Source organism: Cynocephalus volans, chromosome 12 (genome assembly GCF_027409185.1).
Source record: "Cynocephalus volans isolate mCynVol1 chromosome 12, mCynVol1.pri, whole genome shotgun sequence".
Classification (NCBI taxonomy): domain Eukaryota; kingdom Metazoa; phylum Chordata; class Mammalia; order Dermoptera; family Cynocephalidae; genus Cynocephalus; species Cynocephalus volans.
This window is the reverse complement of record NC_084471.1, coordinates 62,350,641-62,378,380: the sequence shown is the minus strand read 5'-3', so window position 1 is coordinate 62,378,380 and position 27,740 is coordinate 62,350,641. Positions and strand designations below refer to the sequence as shown.

General features: G+C 53.5%; 3 protein-coding genes across 4 annotated transcripts; 1 reads left to right on the top strand and 2 right to left on the bottom strand.

Annotated features, from left to right (window-relative positions):
• Window positions 1-1,137: 1,137 nt before the first annotated feature.
• AGAP2 (ArfGAP with GTPase domain, ankyrin repeat and PH domain 2) lies at window positions 1,138-16,798 on the bottom strand. Of its 2 annotated transcripts, XM_063075118.1 has the most exons (19): window positions 11,841-13,011; window positions 10,119-10,177; window positions 9,330-9,417; window positions 9,057-9,142; window positions 8,746-8,893; window positions 7,553-7,687; window positions 6,967-7,076; window positions 6,376-6,534; window positions 6,134-6,220; window positions 5,945-6,049; window positions 5,345-5,507; window positions 5,070-5,189; window positions 4,080-4,208; window positions 3,086-3,145; window positions 2,711-2,859; window positions 2,520-2,610; window positions 2,160-2,382; window positions 1,775-2,030; window positions 1,138-1,592 (listed from the first exon to the last, which is right to left on the bottom strand). In XM_063075118.1, the coding sequence occupies exons 1-19, from the start codon at window positions 13,009-13,011 to the stop codon at window positions 1,350-1,352; spliced, it is 3,582 nt and encodes a 1,193-aa protein (XP_062931188.1). In that variant the 3' UTR covers window positions 1,138-1,349. The 2 variants fall into 2 exon arrangements, with proteins under 2 accessions (XP_062931188.1, XP_062931189.1); XM_063075119.1 differs by lacking the exons at window positions 3,086-3,145; window positions 11,841-13,011 and adding an exon at window positions 16,639-16,798.
• Window positions 16,799-19,380: 2,582 nt separating this feature from the next.
• Window positions 19,381-22,144, top strand: TSPAN31 (tetraspanin 31). The gene is made up of 6 exons (XM_063074892.1): window positions 19,381-19,590; window positions 20,118-20,285; window positions 20,555-20,635; window positions 20,972-21,103; window positions 21,415-21,528; window positions 21,627-22,144. Exons 1-6 carry the CDS (start codon window positions 19,528-19,530, stop codon window positions 21,699-21,701), a joined length of 633 nt encoding a protein of 210 aa, XP_062930962.1. The 5' UTR covers window positions 19,381-19,527; the 3' UTR covers window positions 21,702-22,144.
• Window positions 22,145-22,334: 190 nt separating this feature from the next.
• On the bottom strand, window positions 22,335-25,248 carry CDK4 (cyclin dependent kinase 4). The gene is made up of 8 exons (XM_063074891.1): window positions 25,056-25,248; window positions 24,374-24,610; window positions 24,098-24,233; window positions 23,814-23,981; window positions 23,565-23,674; window positions 23,257-23,307; window positions 22,978-23,113; window positions 22,335-22,739 (listed from the first exon to the last, which is right to left on the bottom strand). Exons 2-8 carry the CDS (start codon window positions 24,589-24,591, stop codon window positions 22,647-22,649), a joined length of 912 nt encoding a protein of 303 aa, XP_062930961.1. The 5' UTR covers window positions 24,592-24,610; window positions 25,056-25,248; the 3' UTR covers window positions 22,335-22,646.
• Window positions 25,249-27,740: the final 2,492 nt, after the last annotated feature.

The following is a 27,740-nucleotide window of genomic DNA, read 5'->3' as shown; positions in this document are numbered from 1 at the left end:
CCCCCTAGACAAAATCACTTCCTCTTTAATTGCTATTGAAGAAGATTCACATCACCTGCCTCCAAGGAGATGCGGGGAGGGCATTTCCCCCTGCCCCATCCCCCCCTCCCCTCCCCAATTACCTGGTCCTTTGCCAAATATTTTAGGCAAAAAAAAAAAAAAAAGACCGGAAACCACTGACACAGATGGCCCAAGGGCTGGATTGATTGAGGGAGGCAGGGCTGGGCCAGGTAAGTACACCCCACCACTCCCTTTCTGGGGATGGGGTAGGGGCCTGGAAACCCTCCCAGCTACCTCTCGGCCCTAGCCGGGAGGGATCACGAGGTTGAGGGTCGGGTCTGGAGTTGCTCCAGTGGGAGGGAGGGGCTGGACAGGAAGAATAATGGGGGAGGGGTCCCATTGTAGGAGTGCCCCCTACCCCAGATCACCACGGGCGCTGCACAGTCACAGGTACGCAGTCACGGTCACAGACAAAACCCGAGAGCACCCCCACCCCACCCCACCCCCTGCCCACCCTTGGCTTCCCCTACCCCAAAACGCCCTCCCCACGCCCCTACCCGCTCCCGCCCCCATGTTGCGGAACAAAGTAATAAATTACAAGGCCCTCCCCCCCTTAGCCTGCTCCTGCTCCATCCCTTCTCCCTCCTAAGATAGTAGTGAGGAGGGACCCAGGATCTTGGCTCCCCCTGGACCTTTAGCTTCCATCTACGGGTAGGTGTTGGGGGATGTCCTGATTTCCACTCCTCATGGTCCCTTTCACGGAAAGGGTTTGGGACCCCCCCACCCCCATGGGCAGCAGGGGTCCTGCCCCTCGCTGTCCTTCCCCCTTTCACCGGGCAGTGAGATCAGCATGGAAGAGGTAGGGTCCCCATATTGGCCCCAAGTCCCAGGGCTAGCACTCCCACGTACTAACCCCTCCCTCTGGCTTGGCGTCGCCCCAGGAGCCAGCCTGGGTATGGGCTCCCGCGGTTGGATCCTTGAGCACAGACCGGACTGGGTCTTTTTCCCGTCCCTAGGGGGCGCGAGCGGGCATGTCCAAGCGCCCAGGAGCCCGTACCGCGGCGGGGGCTTCCCCTTCCGCAAACACCCAGCGGATAGACCCAGAGCATCCGCACGTGGAAGCGGTGGAGGGGGGCGTGTTGAGCTGGGGTCTCCATGCCTCGTCGGGGAGAGGGAGGTGAGTTTGTGTCTTCTGGGAGGCGTGCGGGCTGTGCCCTCGTGGGGTAGGAAGTGCTCCCGTGGGGCAGGGTGTGCATTAGAGAGGTGAGTGGGTGCATCGGTCCAGCGGTCCACCCGGTGTGGTCGTGCCCGTCCCGCGCGGGGGTGGGGGTGTCTCTCCCGCTGGGCAACTATACCAGCGCGACGGGGGCGTCGGCGCGGCCCACGCTGGCGGCGCTGCTCCGGCGACGGGGGCTGGGCGTGGCGGTAATGCTGGGGGTGGTGGCCGTGCCGGGCGGGGTGGCTGTGCTGCCGCCCTCCCCTGGGCAGCCGTGCTGGAGGAGGATGTCGGCGCACAGCTGGCTCCCGGCCTGGCGGGCGTAGAACAGCGCCGTGCGACCCTGCGCGTCGCGGGCCGCCACGTCGGCGCCGTACTGGAGGGCGGAAACAGCTGCGTGACCGCGCGTCCCCGCGGGGCCCCCGCCCGCACGCACGCCGCCTCCCCGAGATGCCCAGCCCTCTCCCCGGGTCCCTGTAGGAATACCGGGCTCTCCCGTGCCAGGCTTTTTCCCAGACGGAGCCTCAAAGACCCTTTTACCTACCCCCACTCACGTACCCACAGCAGCAGTTGCGTGATGACGACGTGGGCGAGCTCGGCCGCCAGGTGAAGTGGGGAGCGGAGCTGCGGGTCCTCTACGCTGGTGTCCAGCGGTCCGTGTCGCGCGTGGGCCAGAAGCAGGAGAACGGCGGCCACGTCCTGGGCCTGCACCGCGGCCCACAGCTGGCGGCCCAGCGGCTCTTCGGTGGTGCCCAGCGGCGCCAGGAACAGCAGCTGCTCATACTTGGCGCGAATCCACGACTCACGCTCCTCCCTGTAAGACCAGGGACCAACGGGAAAGGCTCTAGGGACCTCTAACCAGGAGCTCTACCCCTGCACAAGGGACCCTCTCAGGAGCCGCACGTACTCAGCACCGTCCCCCGCTCTGTTCCCTCACACTTACCGCGAAGAGTCCCGCGTGGGCTTGGCGCGGCCTCGCGTGTCGCTCTCCCACACGCGGTTGGCCATATCGTTGCCAATGGCCGTCAGCACCAGGGTCAGCTCCCGCGGCCAGTCGTCCAAGTCGAGTGAGCGAACGCGGGACAGGTGTGTGCCTAGGTTCCGGTGGATGCCAGAACACTCGATACAGATGAGTGCGCCCAGGTTCAAGCTGGCCCACGTGGGGTCTGGAGACAGAGTGCACAGGTCGGCTCCTGGCCAGGCAGCATGGACACCCCAACATTTACCCCCTCCAGCGAACCACACTTCCTACCTAGCCCGCCATACCACCTCCCAGGCCCCTCAGCTGCCCCCTTGCACTCACTGGGGGCCCCGCAGTCCACACAAATAGAGTTCCCCTTGGCGTTCCGGATGGCCTGGATGGCCACGGCTTCACTTTGACTGTCTGTGCGCAGCTGCAGGGAGGGTTGGGGTTAGCAGGGACTCTGAGCATCTCTCCCTGTTTCCTCTGACACTTCTGCTCTCCTCCCACCCACCCCTCCTCCAAACCCTTACCTTGACCTTGCTGCTCTCACAGCATTGCAGACTGGCTAGGATCTGACTCTCAATGGCCTGGACCCAGGCATCCCGCTCCTCAAAACTGGCTGCCTCAAAGTGCCATGTCTGACCAGTGCTGGACACGATCAGGAACTCGAAGTTTTCCTCTGGGTGAAGGGATGAGTTCATGAGGGACAGAGTTCAGGCAGGGGCTGCCTTCCCCAGACCCGTCCTCCATGACATCCATCCCAAGCCCCTGGGAGTGGGGCAGTGGGGTAGGGGAAGCAGAGGGTGGGGTAGAGCGGGAAGCCCGAGCACATGCAGGGGAAGGCAGGGGCACCCCCACCCCTCTGCACCCCAGCCGAGCGCCCCTCCAGGATCCCCACTTGTTACCTGCTTTATAAATATTTCTTAAACTACCAAAGGATTTTAGTTTCCACATTTTGCGCTTGGCTGGTTTCCCGAAGCGGAGGTAATAGAGATAGAATGGATTGCAGAACAGAGAAAGAGACCAAGAAAGGAGGAGAAAAAGAGAGGTGGATGGAGAGATGGAGAGAGATAGTGACAGAGAGTGCCAGAGACAAAGCAGGACAGACAGATGGGGAGAGAAAGCAGAACTAAAGTCAGTGGCCCCAGAGCAGAGTGGAGCGGAAGCCAAGAGCCATGAGAGGAGGCAGATCTGGAACCTGGGTCTGAGCCCCCTGGCAGAGAGCAGGGGTGGTGGGGGTGAGTTATGACCAGAGAAGAACCCAGTCTCTGGAAGGGGGAGGGAGGGTTAGGAGCTGAGTGAACAAGGGGGTAGGGAACAGAAGCTAGGTCACAGGGCTGGGATGAGAGGGCCCTGGGGCCAGAAGAGTCACCAGGGCCTTCGGGTTGGGGGCTGGCAATCACTGGGGGACTTGAATTGGGATCACTGTGGTCAAGGGTTGTTGGGGGAGTGTTGCAATCACCAAAATTTACTGGGAGCAGGGGCTGGGTGGTCACAGGGTCCGGGAGCTGGGAAGTCAATAGAGGACACTGAGGTCAGGGGCTGAGCCCCTGGGAGTCAGGTGGGCTTCTGGGTGCAAGGACTGGGGTGATATGTGGAGTCGAGGGCAGGAATAGGAACTAGAAGGTCATTAGGAAAAGGAGTAGGAGCTACAGACTTCTGGGTGTCATTAAGAACAGGGGCTGAAGACGACTGGGGAAAAAGGCATTGGCTAGGGAACAGGGGAAGGACAGGGACTAGGGAATGTCTATCCATTTTTTCACTAAATTATGTGCAGTGGTAATGACAGTCAAGCACTCAGCTCAGGCACTTTTTCTCCTGCTGCAGGAGCTAGGCCAGGGATCTGATGTTGGGGACAAGGGTCCAGGGCAGGAATGGAACTGCCCACTAGAGCCTCACCTTCAGCCTGCCCAGCTGAGCCTTCAGTCTTGGATGGTGTTGTCAATTTTTTCCTCCTCTGCTTCTTTACCATGGGAGAAGGAGGAGGTTCCCGACTCAGGGGGCTCAGATCTCCAGATGGGGTACAATCTTAGGGAGGAGGACACAGCTGCCTCAGTTGCCTCTCCACAGATTTCCTGATTTCTCCATAGCCTGTCTCCTCCCCTGAACTAGCTTTGACATTTTAGGATGCCCCTTCTAGGCTGTCCCTCTCCAGGAGGTCCCCTTTGGTCATTCCTGGGGAGGTGGGCAGATGAGTGGTTTAGAGTCAGACCTGTGCTCAGATCCTGGCTCTGCCACTTACTAGCCTTGAGACCTTAATCAAGCCCACTTAATCTTCTGAGCCTCAGCCTCTTCATCCCTAAAATGGGGATAATAATCTTGACCTGACAAGATTTTTGTGAGGATCATTAATTACAATGACACTTGCTATTCAAAAATATATAATATATATTCATAAACATTCCACACACATGCATATATATAAACATACATATAAATATGTATCTATACATATGTTTGGAATGTTTGGAAATACGTGTGCATGTATACATATACAGTAGGTACACACACACACTGCTAAACATTCCAAACACTGATGGCTGACTATGTGCTGGACAATGTTCTCAGTTTTTTTAAGCTTCAGAGCAACCCTCTGAGGTAGAAACTATTATTTCCATTTTACAGATGAGGAAACTGAGGCATGGAGCGGTCAAGTAACTTGCTCACTCACAAGGCAAGCCAGGAATGGAGCTCAGGCAGTTTGGCTCTAGAGCCCACTTGTCTTAATCATTATGACAGGCACAGCATGGTTGAGCGTGGTGCCTGGCACCCAGTAGATGCTGCGTGTGCTCACTCATGCATGTATTCCAGCCTCTGCCCCGATTTCATTTCCCACCCACATCCCATTTGGATCTGGAAGACAGTGGATGGAGGGTGGTCCTCACTAACCGGTGCTGAGGGCTCGGGCCAAATTCCGGTCTGGCTTCAGCAGGTGCTTGGATGTCTGGTCTGGTGGTGGCTGCAGGGAACTGGGGCTGGGGCTTGGGCTTGGCATGGGAGTAGTGGCTTCTGTCGGAAAGGGAAGATAAAACCTCAGTAAGCCTCTATGTCTCTCAGTCCCATTCCTTATATGGTCCCTCTTTATCACTCACCTTCCAGCTATGCAGTGGCACCCCCCACTTCCCTCTTGCCCTTCCTTTTTTTCCAGCCTTGGCCCCACTTACCAGGGCCTTCACCCATCTGGACAGTGCTCATGTCCTTGACCAGCCCATTGATGCTGGCTGACGGGCCAAAAGCAGAGATGGCCCTTGGGGGACGCTTGCCCGGGACTTTGACTGTTGTTCGTAGCAAGTCCATCTCCTTGCCATGTGTACTATGGATGTAATCCTGGAGGCAGGAAAGGGATTGAGAGTGTAGGGAAGGTTGGGGTCCTTGGTTGTGGTGGGAAGCAATCACTAGTATGGGACGGAGAGAAACTGGAGAGGGGGCCATGGGACCTGACTGGGTTGGGGTGAGCTTCTAGGGGATGGGCCCATCAGACTCAGCCCAGCATTGTCCCCTCCAGAAAGCATTCCCTGAATGGCAGGCCAGGGAGAGGCCCTTCCTGGCTGCTCTCCCACTAAACTGCAAGTTCCCAGGGAGATGTATTTACCTTTACCTCCCAGCATGGGCACATGATGAGCTTTAAACACATGCTTGCTAAACTTAAAAGAGTAGGACTAGAGTTCCCAGAAATGTTGCTAGTGCTTGTCAGGCAGAGGCAGACAGGTAGAGCTGGAAGGGAACCCAAAGCTGGTCAGTGTGGCCCAGTCTGTGCCACTCACGTTAATGCTGGGGTGGTAGAGTAGGAAGCCATTACTGGACAGGGTCACATATTTCTTCTTCCATTCTTTGTTCAAGGAATTGCCACTTCGCTTTAGTAGGAAGCTCTGGAGTATGGAAAGACACATGTGGGAGAAAAGCCAGGTAAGATCAGCTGCCACCAGCCTGCCTCCAGCTCCTGGACCACTCACCTGTTTGATGGGGATGGCTCGCCCACTCCCTGTGGTCTCTCCCCGACTGTCCAAGCTCCGCTTCTCAGAGTCACTACCTCGACGATTCTGGAATGGTTATTGGAATCAATTAGAGGATGGATAGAAGGATACACTGATGGGAGGATGAGGAAGACAGATGAAGGGCCCAATAGAGGGTTCTAGGGACTAGGGAAGACAGGTATCAAGGGACAGGAGGATAGGGTGGTCAGCATGTCTAATACCGCAAAAAGGCTGGTCCTGCGCTTGGCTGCCCGGTGCAGGGACCCTGGAGTGCTCAATCCAGCCACTGCAGCTGCCTCAGCTCGGAGCTCCCGGTGACCAACATTGGGTGAGGACGGGAGGGAAGAAGAGTAGTCGCTAGTATGGCCCCCGTTACTAGCCTGTGGGCATATGGAGGAGTCAGCAGAGCTGAGATGCCCCTATCCCATCAAGCCACACTTACATCTAGTTATGAGGAGTCTGAGACATTCCTTGATCTCATCACCATGTGTTTATATTATCATTAATAATAAAAATCCTCACTAGAATTGTTCCAGTGCTTTAAATTTTGCAAAGGTTGACTTCACAAGTACTATGACATGCAATCATCCTGATAACCTTGGGAGGTTAGGTGACTTGCTCAAGGACATTGTAAACAGTGTCTCAAACCTGGTTGATTTCCAGTCCAATGCTCTTTCTACAAATAGTGTCACTACCATTTCCGTCTGCCCCCATTCCCCCAACCTACTTGGGTACTCTGTACCTGTCCTTGGATCCCCAGACCCTCCTCTGCATCTTACCAGCCTCTCTGTGGATCTGAAACCCCAACTCACCTGCCCAGCTACAGGGGTGGAAGCAGCTGAGTGGCTTGGGGAGCTGGGCAGGGACTTGCAGGCAGCCAGAAGCTGTTGCTGTTTGCGCAAGGTCACCACCTTTTGGGCAACTTAGGGGAGAGAGTGAGGGAGGAGGCATGAGTAGGTCAGATACCCGAGACCACCCTTCCATGCCCATCTTTTTTTTTTTTTTTTTTTTTTTAAGATGACTGGTAAGGGGATCTTAACCCTTGACTTGGTGTTATAGGGATCTGAACCTGTGGCCTTGGTGATATCAGCACCGCACTCTCCCAAGTGAGCCACGGGTTGGCTCCCATGCCCATCTTTGAGAAATCCACAGGAGATAACATGGGCCCCAACTTCCTTGTCACTGTGGCCTTTGTGCCATTTGTGGTCTTGCCAGCTCCTCTACCCCAAAAAGACCTTGTGACTATTAAGCAAACCTTCTCTAGCCTCTCTGATCTCTGATCTCACAGAGGTTAATTTCCTGTCACTCACAGAGAGAGGCCTGGATGCCCGCCCTATAAGAATATCCCAGGCCCCTAGCTCCTCGCTTCCCACATATGCTGGGGATCATCACACTCACCCTCCTGGAAGACCCGATCCACATTGAGTCCATACGTTGCACAAGTCTCATAGTAGCTGCAGCGTTTCATGTCTGAGCACAGAGCTCTGGCACGAGCATCACCCACCACCCGGGGAGAAGAAGCACTGATTCTGTCTGAGGGGACAGAAAGGGGGCAGGATTGAATGAGCGGCCCTTCCCCACTTTTTATGATTCTCTTTCTCTTGTGCTCCAAGCTTGGCTGGGCCCACTAGGGACAGGGTGTGAGAAAACACCCCTCCTGTGACTTGGAGAGTAGCTTGGGGAGCTGCGGGAGTGTAATGGGAGGGTATAAGCCCTTTCTGAATGCTGGATCCAGCTCACATGCCCAGCAGCATAGCAGGCTGGGTGAGTTCTGTGTGTGTTCAAAGAATACTCCAGAGATGAGTGGAGCTTCCTGACAAGGCCTGAAATGTCTGAGACTCATGAGTGAAAATCACCCTGCCCTGAAAATCCATTGAACACTGAACTGAGTGGCAGAACACCCAGTGTGTGAACTAGGAAAAGGTTAGATGTCCATGGGTAACAGGTGAACTGCTTGCTCTGCAGTGAGAAACCAGGAGGCAAGCAACAGGTGGAGGCAGGCACCTGCAGAACAGGCATGCACACAGAAAGTCCTGCCAGCTTGACACAGTGGGTACAGAAAAAGCTCTTCCTTGCCCTGGTGGAGAGTCCGAGAGCCTCTGATTCACTACTTTGAGAACTAAAAGGATTTCTGCCCTCTTGTTTTCTCCATCATTTCCTTTATGTTTTCTCTTTGTTTTTAGATAAGTTCTTCTAAAAGGTGTTAGCCTGACCCAACTGTTCCAAGGTGAAGATGGAAAAAGCTTTCTATTCACACTAGAACTTGAGATTTTTCTGTGCATTTCATGGTGGTCGCACTGGGAAATGGCAGTATGAGAACACAAAGTAGGTGACATCTCAGGAGAGGAATGGAGATGACTACTATAGCTGCCCTTTTCTCCCCAGAGGTCTCCTTTTCTCTGCTCAGACCTTGGAAAGTTTGTGTTTGGTTTCATGACTCCCTTATTTGGAGACCATGCTCCCTCCAGAGGGTAACTAGAATCCAAGTGGCCATTCCCATACCCTACCAAGCTCTCACCCCTGTTGGGCAATACCCCAGTGGCCTCGTCAGGACTGCCCCTGAAAACAGTGCTTCCCCAACACCTCCTTACCTTGTGTCCCTACCAGTGCCAGGGCCAGGCCTCCTCGTCCCTCCCCCCGAAGGGAGCTCAGCTGCCCATGGAGACGGCTCACAGCCTGGAAACTATTCTCATCCTCCAGGCTGAAGACGAAGATCACAGCATCTGCCCAGCCTGAGAACTTGCGGGGGGGGGGGGGGAAGGGGGAGGAAGCAAGTGGAGAGTTAGACAGGTCCACTCCTCTGGACACTATCCAGAGGGAGACCTGTGGAAGCACAGCCCTCTCTTCCTTGGCCAGTGCTGACCCCAGCCAGACTACCCACCCCAACGGCTCCACCCCTCACCTTGGCATCAGGTGCCCCAGCTTCCTCTCGGATTAGCACCAGATGGGTCTGTCCATCCACCAACATCTCTTTCTTGTACTGCTCACCTGTCCAGAAGAGTTGGAAGGGATAATAGGTCAGAGGTGGCAGGTCACCAAACCTCCCCATACACCATTTTAGCTATTGTGGCCTCATCCTTCCTCCTAGTTTCCATACCTCCTTTTGTCCTATATTGATCTTTCATCTGGATCCCTGACCCCAATCCTTAGCTTACTGTGTCTACTGGGAACTTACTCTCTGTCTTCTCCAGCACCTGGTATGAACCAGTCAGGAATCGGTGGATGAGCGATGACTTCCCACTCCTGGTGTCACCCAGCACACCCTGAGGTAAGGTTGTGGGGCAGAGATGGTGAGAATTAAGAGGAGGCAGGATGCTGGGCTCTGGACACTCCAGAGAATCCAAAGAGTTCAGTCATCCAAGTAGAGTCCTACAGGGCCTGGATGATAGCCAGTCGGGATAGAACGTTTGGGAGGATCAGAGCATGAATGTGGTAAGAAATGATCCCAAGCTTGAAGTGGACTACAAGCTGAAGAATGTCAGCAATTCAGTACCAATTTTTTTGTGTTGTGCTGTTTAGGAAACATACTTGGTGTGTGTGTGTGTGTGTGTGTGTGTGTGTGTGTGTGTGTGTGTGTGTGTGTGTGTGTGTGTGTGTGTGTGTGTGTGTGTGTGTGTGTGTGTGTGTGTGGCATGTCACAGCCTAGGCACTTGTTGGAAAGTTGTACCCAATTCTAGGTAATAGAACGTGCAGGGCCAAAAGGCAGATGCTAGAAATGAGAAGCCTGGAAGAGGACCACGGACAAACAGGAAAAGGAGGACGGGATCATAAAGACTAGAGAAGAAAAAGTTGTGAGAAGGGTGCTGTGAAAGTAGACTCTCAGGAGAGGTGGAAAACGACTTCCCATTCTCACAGAGAGAGACAGAGCCACAGACACAGAGGGAAGGGGAGAGGTGAAGAGAGAGAGCTGAGAGCAGTGGAGGGGACTTAGCCTTCCCTGCAGGCAAGCGGACTGGATACCTACCAGGCGCAGTTCAGGAATGGAGCGGCTCAGAGTCCATTCCTGGCTATTGACCACGGCCTCTGTAATGGGAGAAGGGCAGTAAGAGGAGAGGCTCCAAGGCCCTCTCAACCCACAGCACCCTTCCTCCCTTCGTGGCTTCTCTTAACCCCCAGGACCCTGCCTGCACTGGAAAGGTGTGTGGAACACATAGGTTTGCGAGAGGTCCCCAGTCCTCCCCATCCCAGCCGCTTTCCCCACAGCTGTTGCTGCCGCTCAGTGGTTGCTTAGCAACGGAGCTAGCAAGACAAAAATACTTCAGTTGGCATCTCCCTTAAAACACATCCCAAACCTGGGTCTCTGCCCCAGACCAGGAGACCAAGGTTCTGACAGTGTTGGCTTCTCCGCTCTGGAAGAACAGAAGAGAGGCTCCTCCTTAACCTACGGGATTCCCAAGGCAGACCCTGGGAGGAGGTGCTGGGACGTGGACGGGAGCGGGTCTTCCTCAATCTCCATTTCACAGGAGAGAAATGAGGTGAGGGATTTCCCTTCCCTTTTTCAAGGTCAACAGCACGATGGCCCTGACCCCTCCCCACAATCCAAGGGATAGAGCTTGGATTTTCCTATGTCTGCCGCTCCCGTACCCCCACAAGCGCCCTCCGAAAGAGCTGTGGGGAAGGGCTCCATCCCCTGGCCGAGAGAAACCACAGGCCTGAGGGAAAGGATGCTCCTTCTGCCCGCCGGCTCCAGCCCCCGCGCCTGACACTGCCGGACGTTCCCGGAGCGCCGCAGCTGTGGCGGGAACTCTGGGATCCGGAGCCATCTGCTCCCGCCCGCTCCGGAGCCAAACCCCGGGGGCCGCCCCCGCTCCCGGACCCACCCTCCCCTCGGGGACTGGGAGCCTAACCAAGAGTCCCCTGCCTATCTCCTCCAGTAAATAAATACATAAATAAATAAAGACACCCCTCAGGGAAAAACAAAAACAAAAACAAAAACAAAAGCAAAAACTCTCCCTTCCCCATACCGCCTCCCAACTCTGCGGGGGTAAGAATTGCCGTTGCGGCATTTTCGCCCCCGGTTCACTCCGGGTTGAGCCTCTGACGGGTTTCAGCACCGTTCTTGGGCGGGGGTGGGCAGTGGGAGAAGTGAGGCTTCCTATCCGCCCCTCTCACTTCACTTTTAAATATTCAGCACGTTCCAGCCCCCGCGCACTCGCGTACAGCCCAAGCCGCCTTCAATGCACGGAAAACATCCCTAGGCTGCTCTCAGCCTGGGGGAAGACCTGTCCCTGGCGAGGAGCTGCCTGCAAGGTCACTGTCATGCCACCTGCCCCACGTGCTCTGGGGAAACTGAGGCATCCTCTTTACCTACAACGTCCCTCTAGATATGGCAAAGCCGTGTTTCCATGCTCCCAGAGTCCGGCTTAGGCTGAAAGTGGGGCCTGGGGCTTCTCTGGGAACAATTTCCCACAGTCACTCTGAGCAAGGACATTATTTTCCCAGAAAGCTCCGAGGCTCTCTAAGTCCCCCTGAAATCAAGTCATCTCGCATGTCGCACAATGTAGCTACTCACCCCTCTTCAGGACATCCTATGCTTTTGCCCCAGTCCTTGGCAGAGGAGTGAGCCTGGTTCAACTGCCCACCCAGGAGAAAATCTTCCCTGGTTTCCTGCACATCGCTCCCCCGCCCCAAGTTAAGCATTCCAGGTGCCCACCCCTCCCTGTTCTTAGGCCCTGACCCTACTCACTAGGGGAGGCGCGGAGCTCTGCGCCCAGCAGCTCCCTGGACCCGCTGCCAGAAGACAGGCCTGGGGGTCCGGGAAGGGGTCCGGAGCCAGGAGGCCCCCCTGTGCTTTTGGTGAAGATGCCGCTGATAAACTTGAGCATCTTGCGGTCACGAGTCGAAGCTCGGCCCCCCTCCCGGCCTCTTTTCAGCCCCGGAGCTGGAGGCTCCAGAGTGATTGGAGGTGCAGGCCCGGGGGACTGCGCGGAGGCGGCGGGGACAGCAGCGGCTGGAGCTGGGGTTGCTGGGACGGTTAGCGGAGGAGGAGAACCGGCAGGCGGTCCTGGGTGCAAATCACTGTTGTCCAAGGTCTTACTCTTGCCTTTCCGAGGGGACAGCTTCCCTCGGGCTGCGGCCCCAGCCCCGACCCCACCAGAGGTCGCGGATGCAGCGCCCCCACCCCCGGCAACGCCGGCGGTGGCGGCAGCAGCAGAGGCAGAAGCTCCAGTTCCAGCGCTGCTCTTTGACCCCTTGACCCTGGGCTTGCCCTCGCTTTCCGGCCATGACAGGCGGCTACCCGCGCCCTTGCCACCGCCGGCTTTGGCTCCACTCGTAGTCACGGTCTTGCAAGGCTTGGGAGCCGGCGGAGGAGGTGCCACCTTGAGCCTCCGACTGCCGGTGCCAGGGTGTGGGGAAGAAGAGCCGGGGACGCCGCCGCCCGCCCGGCCTTCGGGTTCCGGGCCCCCCCAGCTAGGGCTGCTGAGTAGGGGGCGCCGGGATGAGGTGGGGGCGACCCCGGGCTTGGGGTCGGGGCTCAGCCCCCCGGAGAGCTGGGGTCCTGGAGGGGCGGCCCAGAGGGAGAGGCGGCGGCCTGGAGCTGGGGAGACGGGGCGGGCCGGACTGGCTGGAGCCGGGGACAGGGCGGGGGGCTCCGCGCCCCCTGCGCCCGCGCTGCTGGTGCTGATCCACAGCGCATCCTGCCGGTGGAAGAGACGCTCGTGCCGCTTCTTGCCCGGCTCCTCCGCGCCTCGGGGGCTGCCAGGATCCCCGGTCTCAGAGCCTCTGGCCGCCGGGGCGCCAGCTGCGGCCGCAGACGGAGAAGGCGGCGGCGGAGGCACCGACTCGAGCTTTACCAGGGTCAGCGAGATGAGGTAGGTCGTTGTCCGGCGCTGAAGCGCGCCCGCGCCCCGGCTCATGGAGCCCAGAGACCCCCGAGCTGGGGAGGGGAGGGGACTCCCCCGGACGGCCTCAGGGGGGCCCGGCCATGGGGCCGCCCTGCTCGCTGCCCCCAGCCCCCAGACCCCGCTGAGCCCCCGGCCCGGCTCCGCTGTCGCCGCCGCCTCCGCCGCCTCCGCCTGCGCCCCCCTCCCATCACATGGGGCGCCCCCTCCCCATGCTCCCCGCCCTGCGCCCCCACCCCCTTGGAGCCCTGGGACCTTGGTGCTGCTCCAGGGAGGCGCGCTGGACCGTGCACCCCAGCCTGGGTGGGGAAGCTGAGATGGGCGGGGGAGGGTGGGGAGGACAGTAGTAGGGGCAAATGGGGGAGAGGGAGGAAAAGGGGGCAAAAAAGGGGACTGGAGGCTGGGGTGAAGAAAAACTGGTGCGGGGGAGGCAGGGGCGGGGAGTGGCGACTCAAGGAACGGGGGCCGCGGATGCGGTCGAAGAGGGGGTCTTGAGCAGGGTGGGAAGCTAGTGGGACTGGCCGTGCGGGGGGATTCGCAGGGGCGCGGGGAGGATGCTGGAGATGGAGATACAGGAGGCGGCAGGGGAGAAAGGAGGGAACGGGAGCGGGGTGGGAACCCAAGGGTCTGGGGTCTGGGAGGGGAGGGGCGTGAGATCCGGGCGAAGAGTCCGGGGGCCTCGCCGGGCTCGGCTGGGTCCGGATGCGCGCTGTGTCCGGGCGCTCCCCTCACATTGAGGAGGAGGAGGCCCCCAACCCCCCCACCCTACCTCCCCCCACCTTCTCCACCAGCACCGCTGTCTGCGAGGGCGGTGCAAAATCCAGGACTGGATTTCCCTCCCAAATCCTGGGCTGGATTTACTGGGACTTGGACTCACATCCTCCAACAACCTAGCCCCCTCCTCTAGCACAGCAAGATTAGGGAGCGCGACTGTGGGGTGCGACATTTAGGAAAAGGGTTAAAATCGATCTATTGAGGGTTGACAGGCCACAGCGAACAGAGCGAACTCGGGGTCACGGTCAATTCTGGGGAAGCTGAAGTGGGAAAGTAGGGATGCCTTGAAATCCCTTTCCCAGGCCTCCTCCCCTCCCCCAGGTACCTGAATGCTTCCCCTTCCTCATGACCCAGCTCCCTCTCCCACCCACACCCCCACACGTAATAATTTGACAGGGCCACGACTTCAGCCCGGCTGTCCCAAAGTGAACTTGGAAAGTGTTCCCCAGGGATGGGGACAAACATGGAACTTAGCAAAGTAGGAAAGAGGGGTGTGTCCTGGGAGAGGACAGATCTGAGAGCTTGAGGAGCCTTGGCTGCCCCGTGAGTCAAAGGTTCCAGCTGGAGGCAGAGGGAGAAGGAATACCTCTACAGATTGACAACCCCCCCACACCAAAATGCATCCAGTCTCCATAGCAACTGTAGTTCCAAGAGTACCTCAGAAACAGCGGGATAACCAGAGAGGGGAGGGATCGGTGTATATGGTGGGTGGGGGACCTGCCAGGGGATGTTAGGTTAGCGGAGGCACCACCCTCACACCTGATTACCCACGTGTGGGGGATTCCGCTCCCCGAATATAAGGACTCCCTCAGTCGAGGCAGCTGGAGCCGCCCTTTTTTGGGTTCCCATTCAGTCTCCTGAGGTTTGCAGGGTGGGGCTCTTTTAGAAGGTTAAAGAGAAGGTAGGCAGAGTTAATGGAAACCATCTGCTGTGTCTCCCACCCCTCCAGGAGCCATGGTTCAGGGCTCTGTCCTCTAGCCACGTTGAGAAGTGTGAAGCTGTTAGGCCCACCACAGAAGGCTGAGACGCTGTGCTGGTGGGATGGGAGGGAGATGGTCTCCCTGCAGCCTTGGAAAGCCTGCCCCAGGACTTGGGGGGGTCTCAGCAGTCCTCTGATTTGGCGGCCCACCCTCTTGACGCAGCAGAGACTATAATAAGTGCTGCCGCCGTGGGCGGCTCTTGGAGGCAGGAGCTAGCTGCATGCTCGGCCTGGTAAGGGGTAAAGGGGGGGGGGGTGAACCAGAATGCGGGGATCCCTTTGTTCTCCCAGAGGCCTGTGCCTAGTCCCTCTGAGGTCCTGTCCCAGTGGTCAGCAGCTTCTTCCCCACTCGCTGCAGAACCAGGATAACACCATCTCCAGAACAGAAGACCCTAAAGTAGTCATTTTTTTTGAAGGAGAGGGTGAAGGAAAATTGTTGGCTCTGGTTTAATCTTCCTTCCTTTGATGGCCTCAGTTTTCCTTTATGTCCAATGGGAACAGAATCTTAACTCTTAGGGAAGGAGTAGAACAAATTGCTTATCAGGAGTGGAGTCTTCTCAGGGATTCCAACCTCTACTCATCCTCACTTCCTCCTTGAGAGCTAAGCAGAGCTCTTCCACCTGCCCTAAAACCTCTCTCTTCCATGGGTCACTCGCCCTAGGCCTGCCTTTTCAACCACTAAGGCTGTCAGGGAAGGTGTCAGGTGTAGTTCCTGGCAAAGGGTGGGAGACAGGAGGTGAGAAGGGCAGTAGCTTCAAAGGGCATGGGAAAGGGGAGGCATGGGAAGGGAATCAGACTGTCTGTCCCACTAGGAACCCAAACCAAATTTTTCCTTCCCCGAGTTATGTGCTGGTGGCCTCTACTATCAGAGAGATCTGGCAGGAGCTGTCCTTGATGGAAAGAATGGTCTCTTGACCCCTGTAAGTAGGCAGCTAGGAATGAAGAGGACTGAAGTGGCTGGAAGATATCAGGATATGATGGAAGATGTGCTTCTGCCAGCACCTTTCATGAGCAGAAAAATCTGCTTTTATTAGCTCTTTGCTACCTCAGAGGTGAATAGATGAGAGCAAGCTGGAAATGACCTCCAGTTCCACCAGTTCCTTAATGGTGGGGCCTGTGGATGGAGACAAGCTGTTCCTGCCAGGGCCCCACCACAGGACTGAAGGCTGGGGTGGGCAGGAGGATGTGGCGATGGTGTTGCCATGGCAGCACTTCCTCCCTGTGTTGTCATCACTTGCTCTAATGGCACTAGGGAGGTAGAGCGGAAGGTGTGTGGGGGGAAGGCAGGAACAGGAGCATGGGGAGGAGAGGGGACCAAGCATAGTGCTGGGGACTTCTTTGCAGTATGGCTGTGCAGAGCAAAGTGTGTTAGTATGTGCCCCGGATTCCAAGAGACTCTGCTTCCGAGCCTGAGATTCTCTGCATGGTGTATTTAAATGTGGGTGGGTGTGTTTCTCTCTACAGCTGGAGAACAAGTGGTCACTGATCCGTAGTGGGTCCTGGGAATGAACACATTATCCAGTCCCAGAACCTCCTGCCCCAGACTGCTTCCTGCTCTGGACTCCCCAAGCAGGGACTAAGTCTACCATGGGTTTATCACAGCCTGTCTTCCCCATGCTCATCCACTTCTCCATTGCCAAGAAGGTCAGTTCACCAGTGACCTGTATTTTTATCTCTTGGGAGAAGGATCAGAGTTGAGGAAAGAGAAAGATTGACACCTCCTATGTTTTTTTTTCTATCCTCTCCTAATATATTCTTCCCCAGAGCCCCAGCTCCATCTTGGGGACTAGGAAGTAGCTTGATTGGGAAGTAATATATGACACAGCTAGTCCTTCTATGCCCTTGCTGGTCCCTGATACACTCAAGTTTGGAGCTGACCCTTCTCTTACCTTGTATGCTGTTCAGTGAGGCCTGGATGCTGTCCCGAAGCTCGGGGTTGCCCACTCTTTCTGCCAGCTTTCTGAGACGGCTTAGTGCCTGCTTGGCCACCTCATGTCGTCTGACTTCTGCTCTCACTGCAGCTACAGTCAACTGCCTCTGGGCATGCATGTTGCCCAGACTTGTCTGGCCAGGCTAACAGCAACCTCAGGCCCTGAAGCCCATGGCCCCGCAGCCCCCAAACTCCAGAAGGCCCCTTCTGCTGTGCCCCAGAACTCCCCGCCCCTGCCCGCCCTTCCGTCTGTCGGTCTCACTTCCTGACTGGTGAGTTTCAAACCCACAGCCTGGGACAGCACTACCTCTTGCACCTCCCACCCCCTCTAGCGTTGGCCCATCAGCCCTGCCAGCCAGCCCCTACTATGATTCCTCAGCCAGGTGTATAGAGAGACCTTATTAAGAAGCGTCCCAGGGCCTCCTGTGGGAGTTGGCTAATTAAGATGGGTGTTGGTTCCGGGAGAATGTGGCAAGCCAGATCCCAAGTGTTATCCCAAACTTTTGGTGACTTGCAGATTTGTGTTGTTTCAAACTCTTACAGGAATCCACACAGGTCAGTCAGCCTCACAGCCCTGCATTCTAGTGTCAAGTGTACTTACCACCCTCTCTACACATTGCAAGAGCCCTGTATACTTACATGTTGCAATGTAACCCTTTCTCAGTCAGCTGCCCACTGTGACCACCCTTTAAAAGACCCAAATAGCGCTAGCCTGTTAGCTCAGTTGGTTAGAGCGTGGTGCTATAACACCAAGGTCAAGGGTTCAGATCCCTGTACAGGCCAGCAGCCAAAAAAGAAAAAAGAAGGCCTAGGTAGTTATGGGGAGAATGAGTTATAGAGGAGGAAAGTAACCTATAACCAGATAAAACTGCCATGTTCTATGTTCAATTACTTTCATAATAATTAACATGTCTATAACATTTAATAGTTTACCACACACTTTCATATATATTGTCTTCATGACAGGCCCGAGGTGTAGAATTATTTATCCCTATTCTGCAGAAAAGGAAACTGAGAAAAAAAAAAAAAAAAAAAAGAAAAGAAAAGAAAAGGAAACCGAGGCTCAGAGAGGACAGTAAGAGGTGAAACAAAGACATGGATCTAGGTCTTCTGATTATCATTTTGATACCCTTTTTGCTACACCGCACAATTAAGATGCTTGCCAGCCAGTTCCCATTCTCCCTAATACCACTGTCCTGCCCTTGATTTAAGACCTGAAAGAGAAGTGGTGGATGAGGAGTGGAAGGAGAGAATGAAGATGGGGGTTGGGGATGGGAAGGGGGTTGAAGTGAGAAGGGGATGGAGGGGAGGTGGGGCGTAGTTTGACCTAATTACTTTGTTTCAAGACTCAAACCTCTCCGGTCCTGCCAAATGTCTCTTCTCCTGCATATCTTCTTGCTATTAATTTATGAAGGATAGGAGATTATAACTATGTGAATATTTGCATAGTTGGAAATAAGGGAATTACGGTTGAGATTACCCACTGGAATCTGTAAAATGGCCTGAACAGTAACAACTAACATTGAGTGTTTACTATGTGCCAGGTACTGTTTTAAGCATTCTACAAAGATTAACTACTTTAATCCTCACAACAACCCAAGAGGTAGGTGTATTGTTACTAATCCCCATTTTACAGATGAAGAAACATTTACCAAGAGTTTAAGTACCTGGCCAAAAGTTACACAGCCAGTAAGTGGAAAAGCTGGAACTCATGCAGTCCGATTCTTGTACTAAGACTATACTGGTAAGGCAGCCATAGGATCTAAGTACACACAAACAAATCATTTTGAGAGTTGACAGAGGGTTTTCTTTGTTCCTATTAAGGCTGCTTCTTTCTCCTGGGGAAGAGAGGGATTTCCCCACTTCCATGAAAATGACGGTGTGTCAAAGCACTTATTTAATAATTAACAGTTATTGATAAACCACTATGCCCACCCCCAGAGTGAAAATGTGGAGACTCCTCCTTCCCCTCATGTTTATTCATATAGCAGACTTCTCCCTTTGTCATTTTTTTCAAGCCTTGGATCAGGAATGTGCACTGAAGGTGCCGACCACACCTGTGTGTGCACCTGTGGCTTTGTCACAAACAGAAATGTGCTGGCCTCAAGCTGCTGTTCTCCACACTGAATTTTCTGGCATATTCACACCCGGTTAGGAGGGGATATGGAACAGGGCATGTATACTAGTAGACACATTTACAAACGTGTTAGGATTTGCTAGATGTTTCTGTGCCCAACCTCAGGACCACTGTGGCAGGGCTAAATAGCTCAATATTTGGCTCCTTTCAGTGTTCCCGAGTATGACGCAATAACAACAAAACAATGGCGTCATCATGAGGTCACTGCAGGACAAGGAGAAAGGGGAGGGGAAGGGCACTCCTTCGAGGGGTGGAGCCCTTTCCTCCCAGCTCCCGAAACCCGTCTCCTTCTTTCTCTCTTTTCACTTGAGTTTCTCCACAGCCTCCTCCCTCAGATTAGCCCTCTCCCAACTCTGACCACAGCAAGCTCCACTTTCAATCCGGGCTTTCGAAGTTTAGGCTCTGGTCTCCATGAGAAGCTCTAGAAACCCTGCCCCCAGTTCTAAGTTTCATCCAATGATGAACCTAAAGGAGGAGCCGGGAGGCGGGTCAGTGACGTAATGCAGATTGATTGGCATTCAGGCCATCTACGTCCTGGATTAGCCACGAGTTTGCCAATCTAGAGGGAGGGGTGGGACGGTGCAGGCGTAGAGATTTGGGTTTGGCTGGCCTTGATTTAAAGAGACAGAAGCTGTCGGGGGTCCTAGAAGACGGTCCCAAATAACCTCCCCCCAAGTCCTTGGGACCACTTCGGTCCCCAGAGCTGGGGAGATGGTTTGCGGCGGCTTTGCCTGCTCCAAGAATGCGCTGTGCGCTCTCAACGTGGTCTACATGGTGAGGTTTTGGAAGTGGGGGTAAGGCTTCAGGGCGGAAAGGCGAGTGGGGAGAATCTCTAGGGGACTTCCGGTGGGGAGAGGGGTGTACTGGGGGTTCCAGGAAGATTCCCAGGAACTTCCGGCGAAGAGGGAATTCCTGGGGACTTCCGTGGAAGACGAGAGACTTCCGGTGATCAGGGAATTTGTCTGGGAGTAGGAGGGATGAACTAAAGGCTGTGGGCATAAAGTCCTATCCCTCCTGTGAATGTTTCTCCCAAAATAGAAAGAAGTGATGGACTAAGCTAAGGGTTCTGTTTTTATATTCAGAGACTACCATCCCTGCCACCACCTACCCCCATCCCAGCCACTCTGAACTCTTTTGGGAGGAGCGCCCAAGGACGCTGCTGGTTCCGCTAACACCATACCCATCTCCTCATTCACACACAACTCCATTCTCCTTTTTTTGCCCAAGCTCTCTCGTAATGGCCTTTGGCCGTGCTGCGTACTTGAATTCTTTTGAGATGTATCCTGATCTGTTTTCTGTAGCTGGTGGGCTTGTTGCTCATTGGAGTGGCTGCCTGGGGTAAGGGCCTGGGTCTGGTGTCCAGCATCCACATCATCGGAGGCGTCATCGCTGTGGGAGTCTTCCTTCTCCTCATTGCAGTAGCTGGACTGGTGGGTGCTGTCAACCACCACCAAGTCCTGTTATTCTTTGTATCCTGATCTGAAGTGATGGGGGCACCTGGACTCTTGAGAGGGCTAAGTGGTCTAGGAAGAAGTTAGAAGGGTAAGAGACCTCAAGGATCTTGGGTATATATCTCCTTGCCCTGCCTCATACTATAATCTACAAAACAAGAGCAGATGATTTTGTTGTTTTCAACTTGACATGGTTGTGTAAGTTCTATGAATAGATGAGACCAGATGATTATTATAGATGGAACATAAGGAAATGTAGGACTTTTTCCTATAACTCTTCCTCTCAGTATATGATCATCCTTGGTTTGGTCTTCATCTTCCAGTTTGGAATCTCTTGCTCATGTCTGGCTATTAACCGAAGCACACAGGTAAGGGGATGCCCTTTCAATTGCTCTCCCCCCCCCCCCCCCCACATCTCTAACTCTCTCCTCTCAGTCTGGTCCTAACTACCCAAAGATCATCCTTAGGTACACGACTTCCACACTCTTGAGCCAATTGCTTCCTTTGAGATGTCTGGTTAACTTTCCATGAGGATGATCTAGAGAGAGAACCTGAGAAAGTGGGTATTTATCAATGTGTCTATAATTGTGACATATCATCATGCTTCCAAGTGATTTTGACTCCCTTTGCTAGAATAGAGAAGTTGGGTCACTTGAACTGAGATGACGATGTAAGATTAATTTCCCTCTGCCTGTATCCTCCAGACAGACGTCATCAATGCTTCTTGGTGGGTCATGAGCAACAAGACCCGGGATGAACTGGAAAGAAGTTTTGATTGTTGTGGCTTGTTCAACTTCACAACCTTGTATCAACAAGATTACGCTTTCTGCACTGCAGTGAGTGGGGAGGAGAGGGGCAGCAGGGGAGAGGTAGGAAACTGGGTAAAGACAATGCCCAAATTGCCGATTCTTTAAATGTCATTGCCTCTCTCTCTCTAGCAGCTCTCTTGTATGGTTATGTGTATTGGTGGGGGTAGGGAGGAATGGATGCAGAGGATGGCTAATTCAGCCAAGTGGGACTTCAGTCTGTTGGATACTGATAAGATACTAGTAAGTAGTTCTTAAGGACATTCACCTTAGGTATTGAGATAGGGCAGCTTAGCAAGTTTGAATCCTCCACAGACACACACAAAATGTTTTATCCTCAGATCTGCAAGAGCCGGAGCCCCACATGTCAGATGTGTGGAGAGAAGTTTCTTAAGCATTCAGATGAAGCCCTGAAAATCCTGGGGGGTGTTGGACTCTTCTTTAGCTTTACAGAGGTAATTCTCCAGTTCCCTCACATACCATTTCTCTACAAGTCTAAACCCCAGAGATTCAGAATTGATTGATGCTTATTTCTCTCCCTTTGTTCCTACAGATCCTTGGTGTTTGGCTAGCAATGAGATTTAGAAATCAGAAAGATCCTCGAGCCAACCCCAGTGCCTTTCTATGAGACTTTGGATCCTTCTGACTTCTGTCCTGCTCTCTGCTCCAAGCCTTTTCTTCCTCTCTTAGGGAAAACCTAGGGTCTATAGCCCTTTTTTGTTTGAAAAAAAGGAGAGGCCCTTTGCCACATCTCCTAAAACATTGAATAGCTAGGATTTATGCCTCGACGTATTTTGGTGGGAGCAAGACTATAGGGAATAGAAAGAAAAACTTCTTTCCTCTCCCAAGTGGATATGAGAAGCCCCTGGGAGTACAAGGGATAGGAGTTGGAGTCATTCCTTGCTGATTCCCCTCTTCCCCCTTCTACATGCTGGACCACCTCAACATACCCTGGCTTGGCTCCAAGGGTAAATCAGGAACAGAGCCAAGGAGAAAACCACCAAGAACTCTTTCTTGGACCCCACTTGAAAAAATTAAGTGAATATAAAAATAAAAGCCATTTTAACTCCACATTCAAAGAAGCAACCTAAGTTCCTTTCTAATCTTTGCCAGTCAAGGGGCTCCACTGACTGCCTAAACACAGAGAGTTAAAGAACCTTAAGGAGGTTCTGCATGGAAGTTCCTTCTTCCAAGTGGTTTTTCCAAATTTCCCAATGGCAAAGCCAGCCTGAGGAAGAAACATTAAAAAAAAGACCATATCTTGTCTTGTTTCTTTCTTTTTTTTTTTTTTCCTGTATAAAAAAAGACCCCAATATCAAGGTAAGGAAAGGGATAAGAGGGGACATACCCCTTAGTGTAGAGAAATAGGGGGCAGGAGAAGGATAACCCTCAAAAGGAGGGGGGTGGGAAGGGAATATCATTAAGGCAGCAAAATATTCTCTGTAAAAAGTTGGAGGAAGCTCCACACCCTCAAAAATAAAGGCAGAGATCGCCTTCTCAGTGGGCTTCTCTCCACTCAAGCGTCCAGAAGAAGGGAAACAGCTGCTTCTCTTCCTTCTGTGGCAGCCGTTGCTCATTCCGGGTTACTTTCTTCCTTATGTAGATAAGAGTGCTGCAGGGCTCGGAAGGCAGAGATTCTCTTGTGTGGGTTAAAAGTCAGCATTTCCTAAGGAGAGAGGCTAAGGTCAGAAAACTATGGGGGAAAAAACCAATTCTGCCCACTCCCAACAATACCTGGGATGGGCTCTCTATTTTCAATATCCCTCTCTGTGGATGGTCATTCACAGCACCAATAAAAACTGCAGCACGTCCACCAACCAAGTCTTATTAAACCACAGTGGTCTGGGCCCTTATGTACTGCTTCATTTTCCACCCCAGTCTCACCCCATGCCCATGCCTAGTACCAGCAGCAGCTGTGCTCCAGACTCCTCCATCTCGGGCACCACCGACTGCACTGGGCGGGGCCCTCGGGGGAGAAAGGCCCCTCGGGGTAGAGACACATCTCGGGGCCACTCATCCTCTTGAGGCAGCCCAATCAGGCTATGGGGGACAGAAAAACTCTGGTCAGGAAGGTCCGTCTCCAGCTCCCATCCCCAGGGACAGAGCTAGTTGCCATCAAGGGCTCAGCAGAAAGAGAACTAACTCAGAATGGAAAATTCTTTTCCCCTGTGCTGGTCACTTACTCAAAGATCTTGCCCAACTGGTCAGCTTCAGAGTTTCCACAGAAGAGAGGCCTAAAGTGAGAAGGGACACAGGAAGGAGTCATTTTCAAAGATACCATAGTGGAATGACTGCAACTTAGTGGCTCAAAATAAAGCATATGAAGAATAAATGAATATGAAGTTCCTACATCCAGGACATTTCAGAGCTTCTGGCTATTATGGGCAAGGGAGTCAGTAGTACTCAAGTAAAACAATGGGCAGGTATGGATGTGGTTTATGAATAAGAGACTTGGGGATTTAAGGTGGTTCAGGGTACTTGTGTCCCATACTTTCGACGAAACATCTCTGCAAAGATACAGCCAACGCTCCACATGTCCACAGGTGTTGCGTATGTAGACTGCAGAAGAACTTCAGGAGCTCGGTACCAGAGTGTAACAACCTATAGGGAATAAGAGTGAGGGCCCTATGGGTTACCATGAAGCACAACTGCTAGACTGAAGAAGCACATGACCACTCAGTTGATATACACACTCATTCTCCTACCCTCAACCAGAACCCATTTTAGCTACCAAACTGACCACGGGTGTGAGTGCCATCTGGTAGCTGTAGATTCTGGCCAGGCCAAAGTCAGCCAGCTTGACTGTCCCACCACTTGTCACCAGAATGTTCTCTGGCTTCAGGTCCCGATGAACGATGCAGTTGGCATGAAGGAAATCTAGGCCTCTTAGAAACTGGCGCATCAGATCCTGGTTTGGAAGGGAGAAGTACAGACATACTGGAAGCTAGGTACCATATGGAAATCCCAAAAGGTTCTACTACAAAGGTCCCAATCCACCTCTCAATGTCTACCCACCCGACTCACCTTGATGGTCTCCACTGGCAATCCTGGTGGGGGTGCCTTGTCCAGATATGTCCTTAGGTCTTGGTCCACATGCTCAAATACCAGGGTCACCTTAATCTCCCGGTCAGTTCGGGATGTGGCACAGACATCCATCAGCCTGGACAGAATAAATGGTCACTCACTAGTCAATGCTCTTTGGCCCAACATGGCCTCCCATATTTTCTCAGAGTCCCCACACCCCACCTACAGATTGTCTTTTCCCCATTACTTTCTACTCCCGACCTTCTACTTTCTCACCTGACAACATTGGGATGCTCAAAAGCCTCCAGCCGCCTCAACAAGGCCACTTCACGAACTGTGCTGATGGGAAGGCCCCCTCCAGCTCCTCCTCCACTGGGGACTCGCACACTCTTGAGGGCCACAAAGTGGCCACTGTGGGGATCACGGGCCTTGTATACCGTCCCATAGGCACCGACGCCAATTTCAGCCACTGGCTCATATCGAGAGGTAGCCATTCTTAGATCAGGGGAGACCCTACAATCACAGAGACTCCTACCACCAAAATTCCTTTCCAGAGTTACGATGGTATGAGCCTGCAGCAACAAAGTCACTCCCACAAAAGACAGCACAAAGACACCACCACCAGCATCCCTTTCTCTCTCCAACCTTCCACGGGGTCGGCCCCTCAGCTAACACAATGACTCTAATACCAACTTCTCCAGCCACGTGAAGCCCTAGAATAAAAAAATGCCTTTTCCTTTGGCTCTATCGCGCCCTGCACAAAGGAGATCACACATGACACACGCCTTGCATATAAGATCCTACACCCCAGTCTCTAAAATTCCACCTCCCCCTCCACCACAAAGGCCCCACTTCCCGCCCTTGAGCGACCCTTCCATAACTAATCAGCGAAACGCACACGTGGGAAGCCGTGGGGGGCGGGGACTGGACCCCATTCCTGGGAAGGGGCTGCACTTACCTCACACCAGACCGGGAGCTGCGGGGGCGGGCCGTTATCGGGGCCCCGGAGCCGGTTCGGGTGGCGCCATACACCCAGCCTCGGTCCCGTGCAGCTGGACGCTACGGGTCCGACCACAGACACAGGCCGCAGGCTAGAGAGGCCCCCTCACCCCCACCCTCACCATGTGACCAGCTGCCAAAGAGGCGCGCGGAAACTGGGGGGGCGGGGCTAACGCCGGACGTTCGGGGCACGTGACCGCCACCCTTGCGCAGAGGGGCGGCCGGGAGCGGCTTTGACTGGGAGGGTAGCGGTGAGGGGAGGAGGGCAGAGGAGCAACGGCAGCCACGTGATCTGTTGCTATCACACGTGACCGATTGACATTGCTCTGAGGAGCAGAGGTGTGGTTACGCGGCGGGGCACGTGATCAGCTGCCTTAATCCTGGCTTCAAGGGGGGCGAGAGAGGGTGGAGCCCAAGGCGATGCCATGGCAACCTGGGCCACCCAGATCCCAGCTCCCAGCTGAAAGCCGAGCCTGAGCGCATCTCCAGTCTCACTGCGTGTCTCTCAGACTCCGTATTGGGGGCAGGGGGGTCGGCGTCTGAGAAATGGTGCTGTCACCTTTTCGCTCCACCAACATCGGAAAACATGTTCTCATTTGTGTCTTTGTTTCACTCATTCATTCAACAAAATATTACTGCTTGTTTCCGGTGTTTTTTTTTCCAGTGGGGTTTTTGTTTTGTTTTGTTTTGGTGTCTCAGTCACTAGACCTTTAAAGTAGTGATAAAGCTATCTACTTCCCATAAAGATGCAGCCAAAAGTGTGGTTTTATAAAAGGAGTAGACGACATCTGAGTGCAAAACTAGGATTTAAAGGACAGACAGAAGGCAGTAAATCCAACAGGAGGAACCGGAGTAATGCCCTCCCTTCTTCCCAACTGCCGAACGTCCCTGGGACCAGATGCCATCTGGCAGAGAAGTTATTGATGACAGGAATACTTGATCTTTAAGGTTCTTTTCAGCACTAAGATTCAATGATTCTGTGATGTGTGTGTGTGTGTGTGTGTGTGTGTGTGTGTGTGTATGTGATAGTATTCCTGTCATATGTGGACAGATAGATAATAGGAGTGAGCATGTGCAAAGAACTTACCACCACTGCCACCACCCCTGACCACTGCGTTGCATGAGAATGACTTGTGCCCTTTTGTAAATCTTATAACTCCTCATCTGGGGTCATTGCACTTCCCTCTTTCCCCCCAATACAGCTTTTTTTTTTTTTTTTTTTTTAGCTCTTATCCTTTATCCCTGCCCAGAACACTGCCCACAGACAGGTAATTTCTCTGGCTTCTCTTGTCTTTTTGGCTCCAACTTCTTTATCTCTCAGCCCTTTCAGGGTATGGGAGTAAGAGAGGGAAGGGATCAGTATCTCATTTGTGAAAAACTGTCTAAAATCCGAAATCATTTTATTACCTTATTTGCCATTCCTTCCATCCTAACTTCTATTCCCATTAGCCATCTGGCTGAGAATATAAGAGTTCAGACTTGAAGGTCACTATAAACCATGATCCAGGGCAAAATGGAAGACATGTCAGTACAAATTCTTCCTTTTTCCATCCTGATACTTGTAGCTCTGGGCCCTTACTGGCAAGAGCAGCTGAGACACTAGTAAGAAAAATCTCCAAGTCTGAACTGGCTAAGGGGCTCGAGAGGTGAATGTTTCATTGGCTTCCTTGCTAGGGCTTGTTGGATTGTAAGCCCTCGGGAAGGCCAAGATAAGTGTCTGTGAGTTTGTCAAACTCCTTTTCTATGCCAGCAGTCTCTATGTAAACCTTGCCTTCCACATAAGCCCACCACAGCTTACTGTCTTTAGAACAGAAGCCATAATTTATGTCTACTTGGGTCCCAGCCCCTTTTCCTGATTCATTCATTTGTTCATCCGAAACATTTGAATGCTTTATGAGACTGTTGCTGTCTCTCTTCTATCACTTTCTATTGAGGAGCCTTAACTTGGCAGTCTGTCCCAGGCTCCATCTCCTCCCTTTTCCTGTTAATTACTCTTTTACTAATTAATTTTTCCTCAGCGTGTCTGACCCAATGGGCTCTTCTGGAATTCCTTTTCCCTCAGCTTTGCAAAGGGGAAGAGAGGGAGGATGTAAGTGTAAGGCAGAAAAAAATGAGATGGGGAGGTTAGAACTGGTTCTCAGGGTCAAGGCTCCCATAAAAGAGCTAAACATGTGTCTGTGGTGTTCATTTCAGTGTAGTGCAGGTAAGGGCAGGAGAGTACCAGGAAAGACACTCCCATCCCTTTAGCACTCCTGTCTCCCTTGCTCACTCATCTCCCTCATACATTAAAATCATGCGCTTCTGTTTCTTGTACAATCTGATTCCATTCCTTACACACTCGCCTCTCTTTCACAGTCCCACATCGAGCACATTTTAGTCTGTTGTGCAAAAGTGTTTATTGCTTGAGTCCATCCCTTGCCCACTCATCTCCCTCACACCTCGGGCCCTTGAACAACTTTCTTTGCACTCGCCCATTTTGCACAAACCTCTCCCTCCCTGGTACACCTGCGTCCTTTGACCACTCACTTTCCATCCTCCCCCGTTTACTCCCACCCGCATCCACACACCTATTCTCCTACCCGTGTGCATACTCCTCTTCCTTAGCCACGCCCCTCCCTCCACCCTCCCCGGATCGCACACTCGC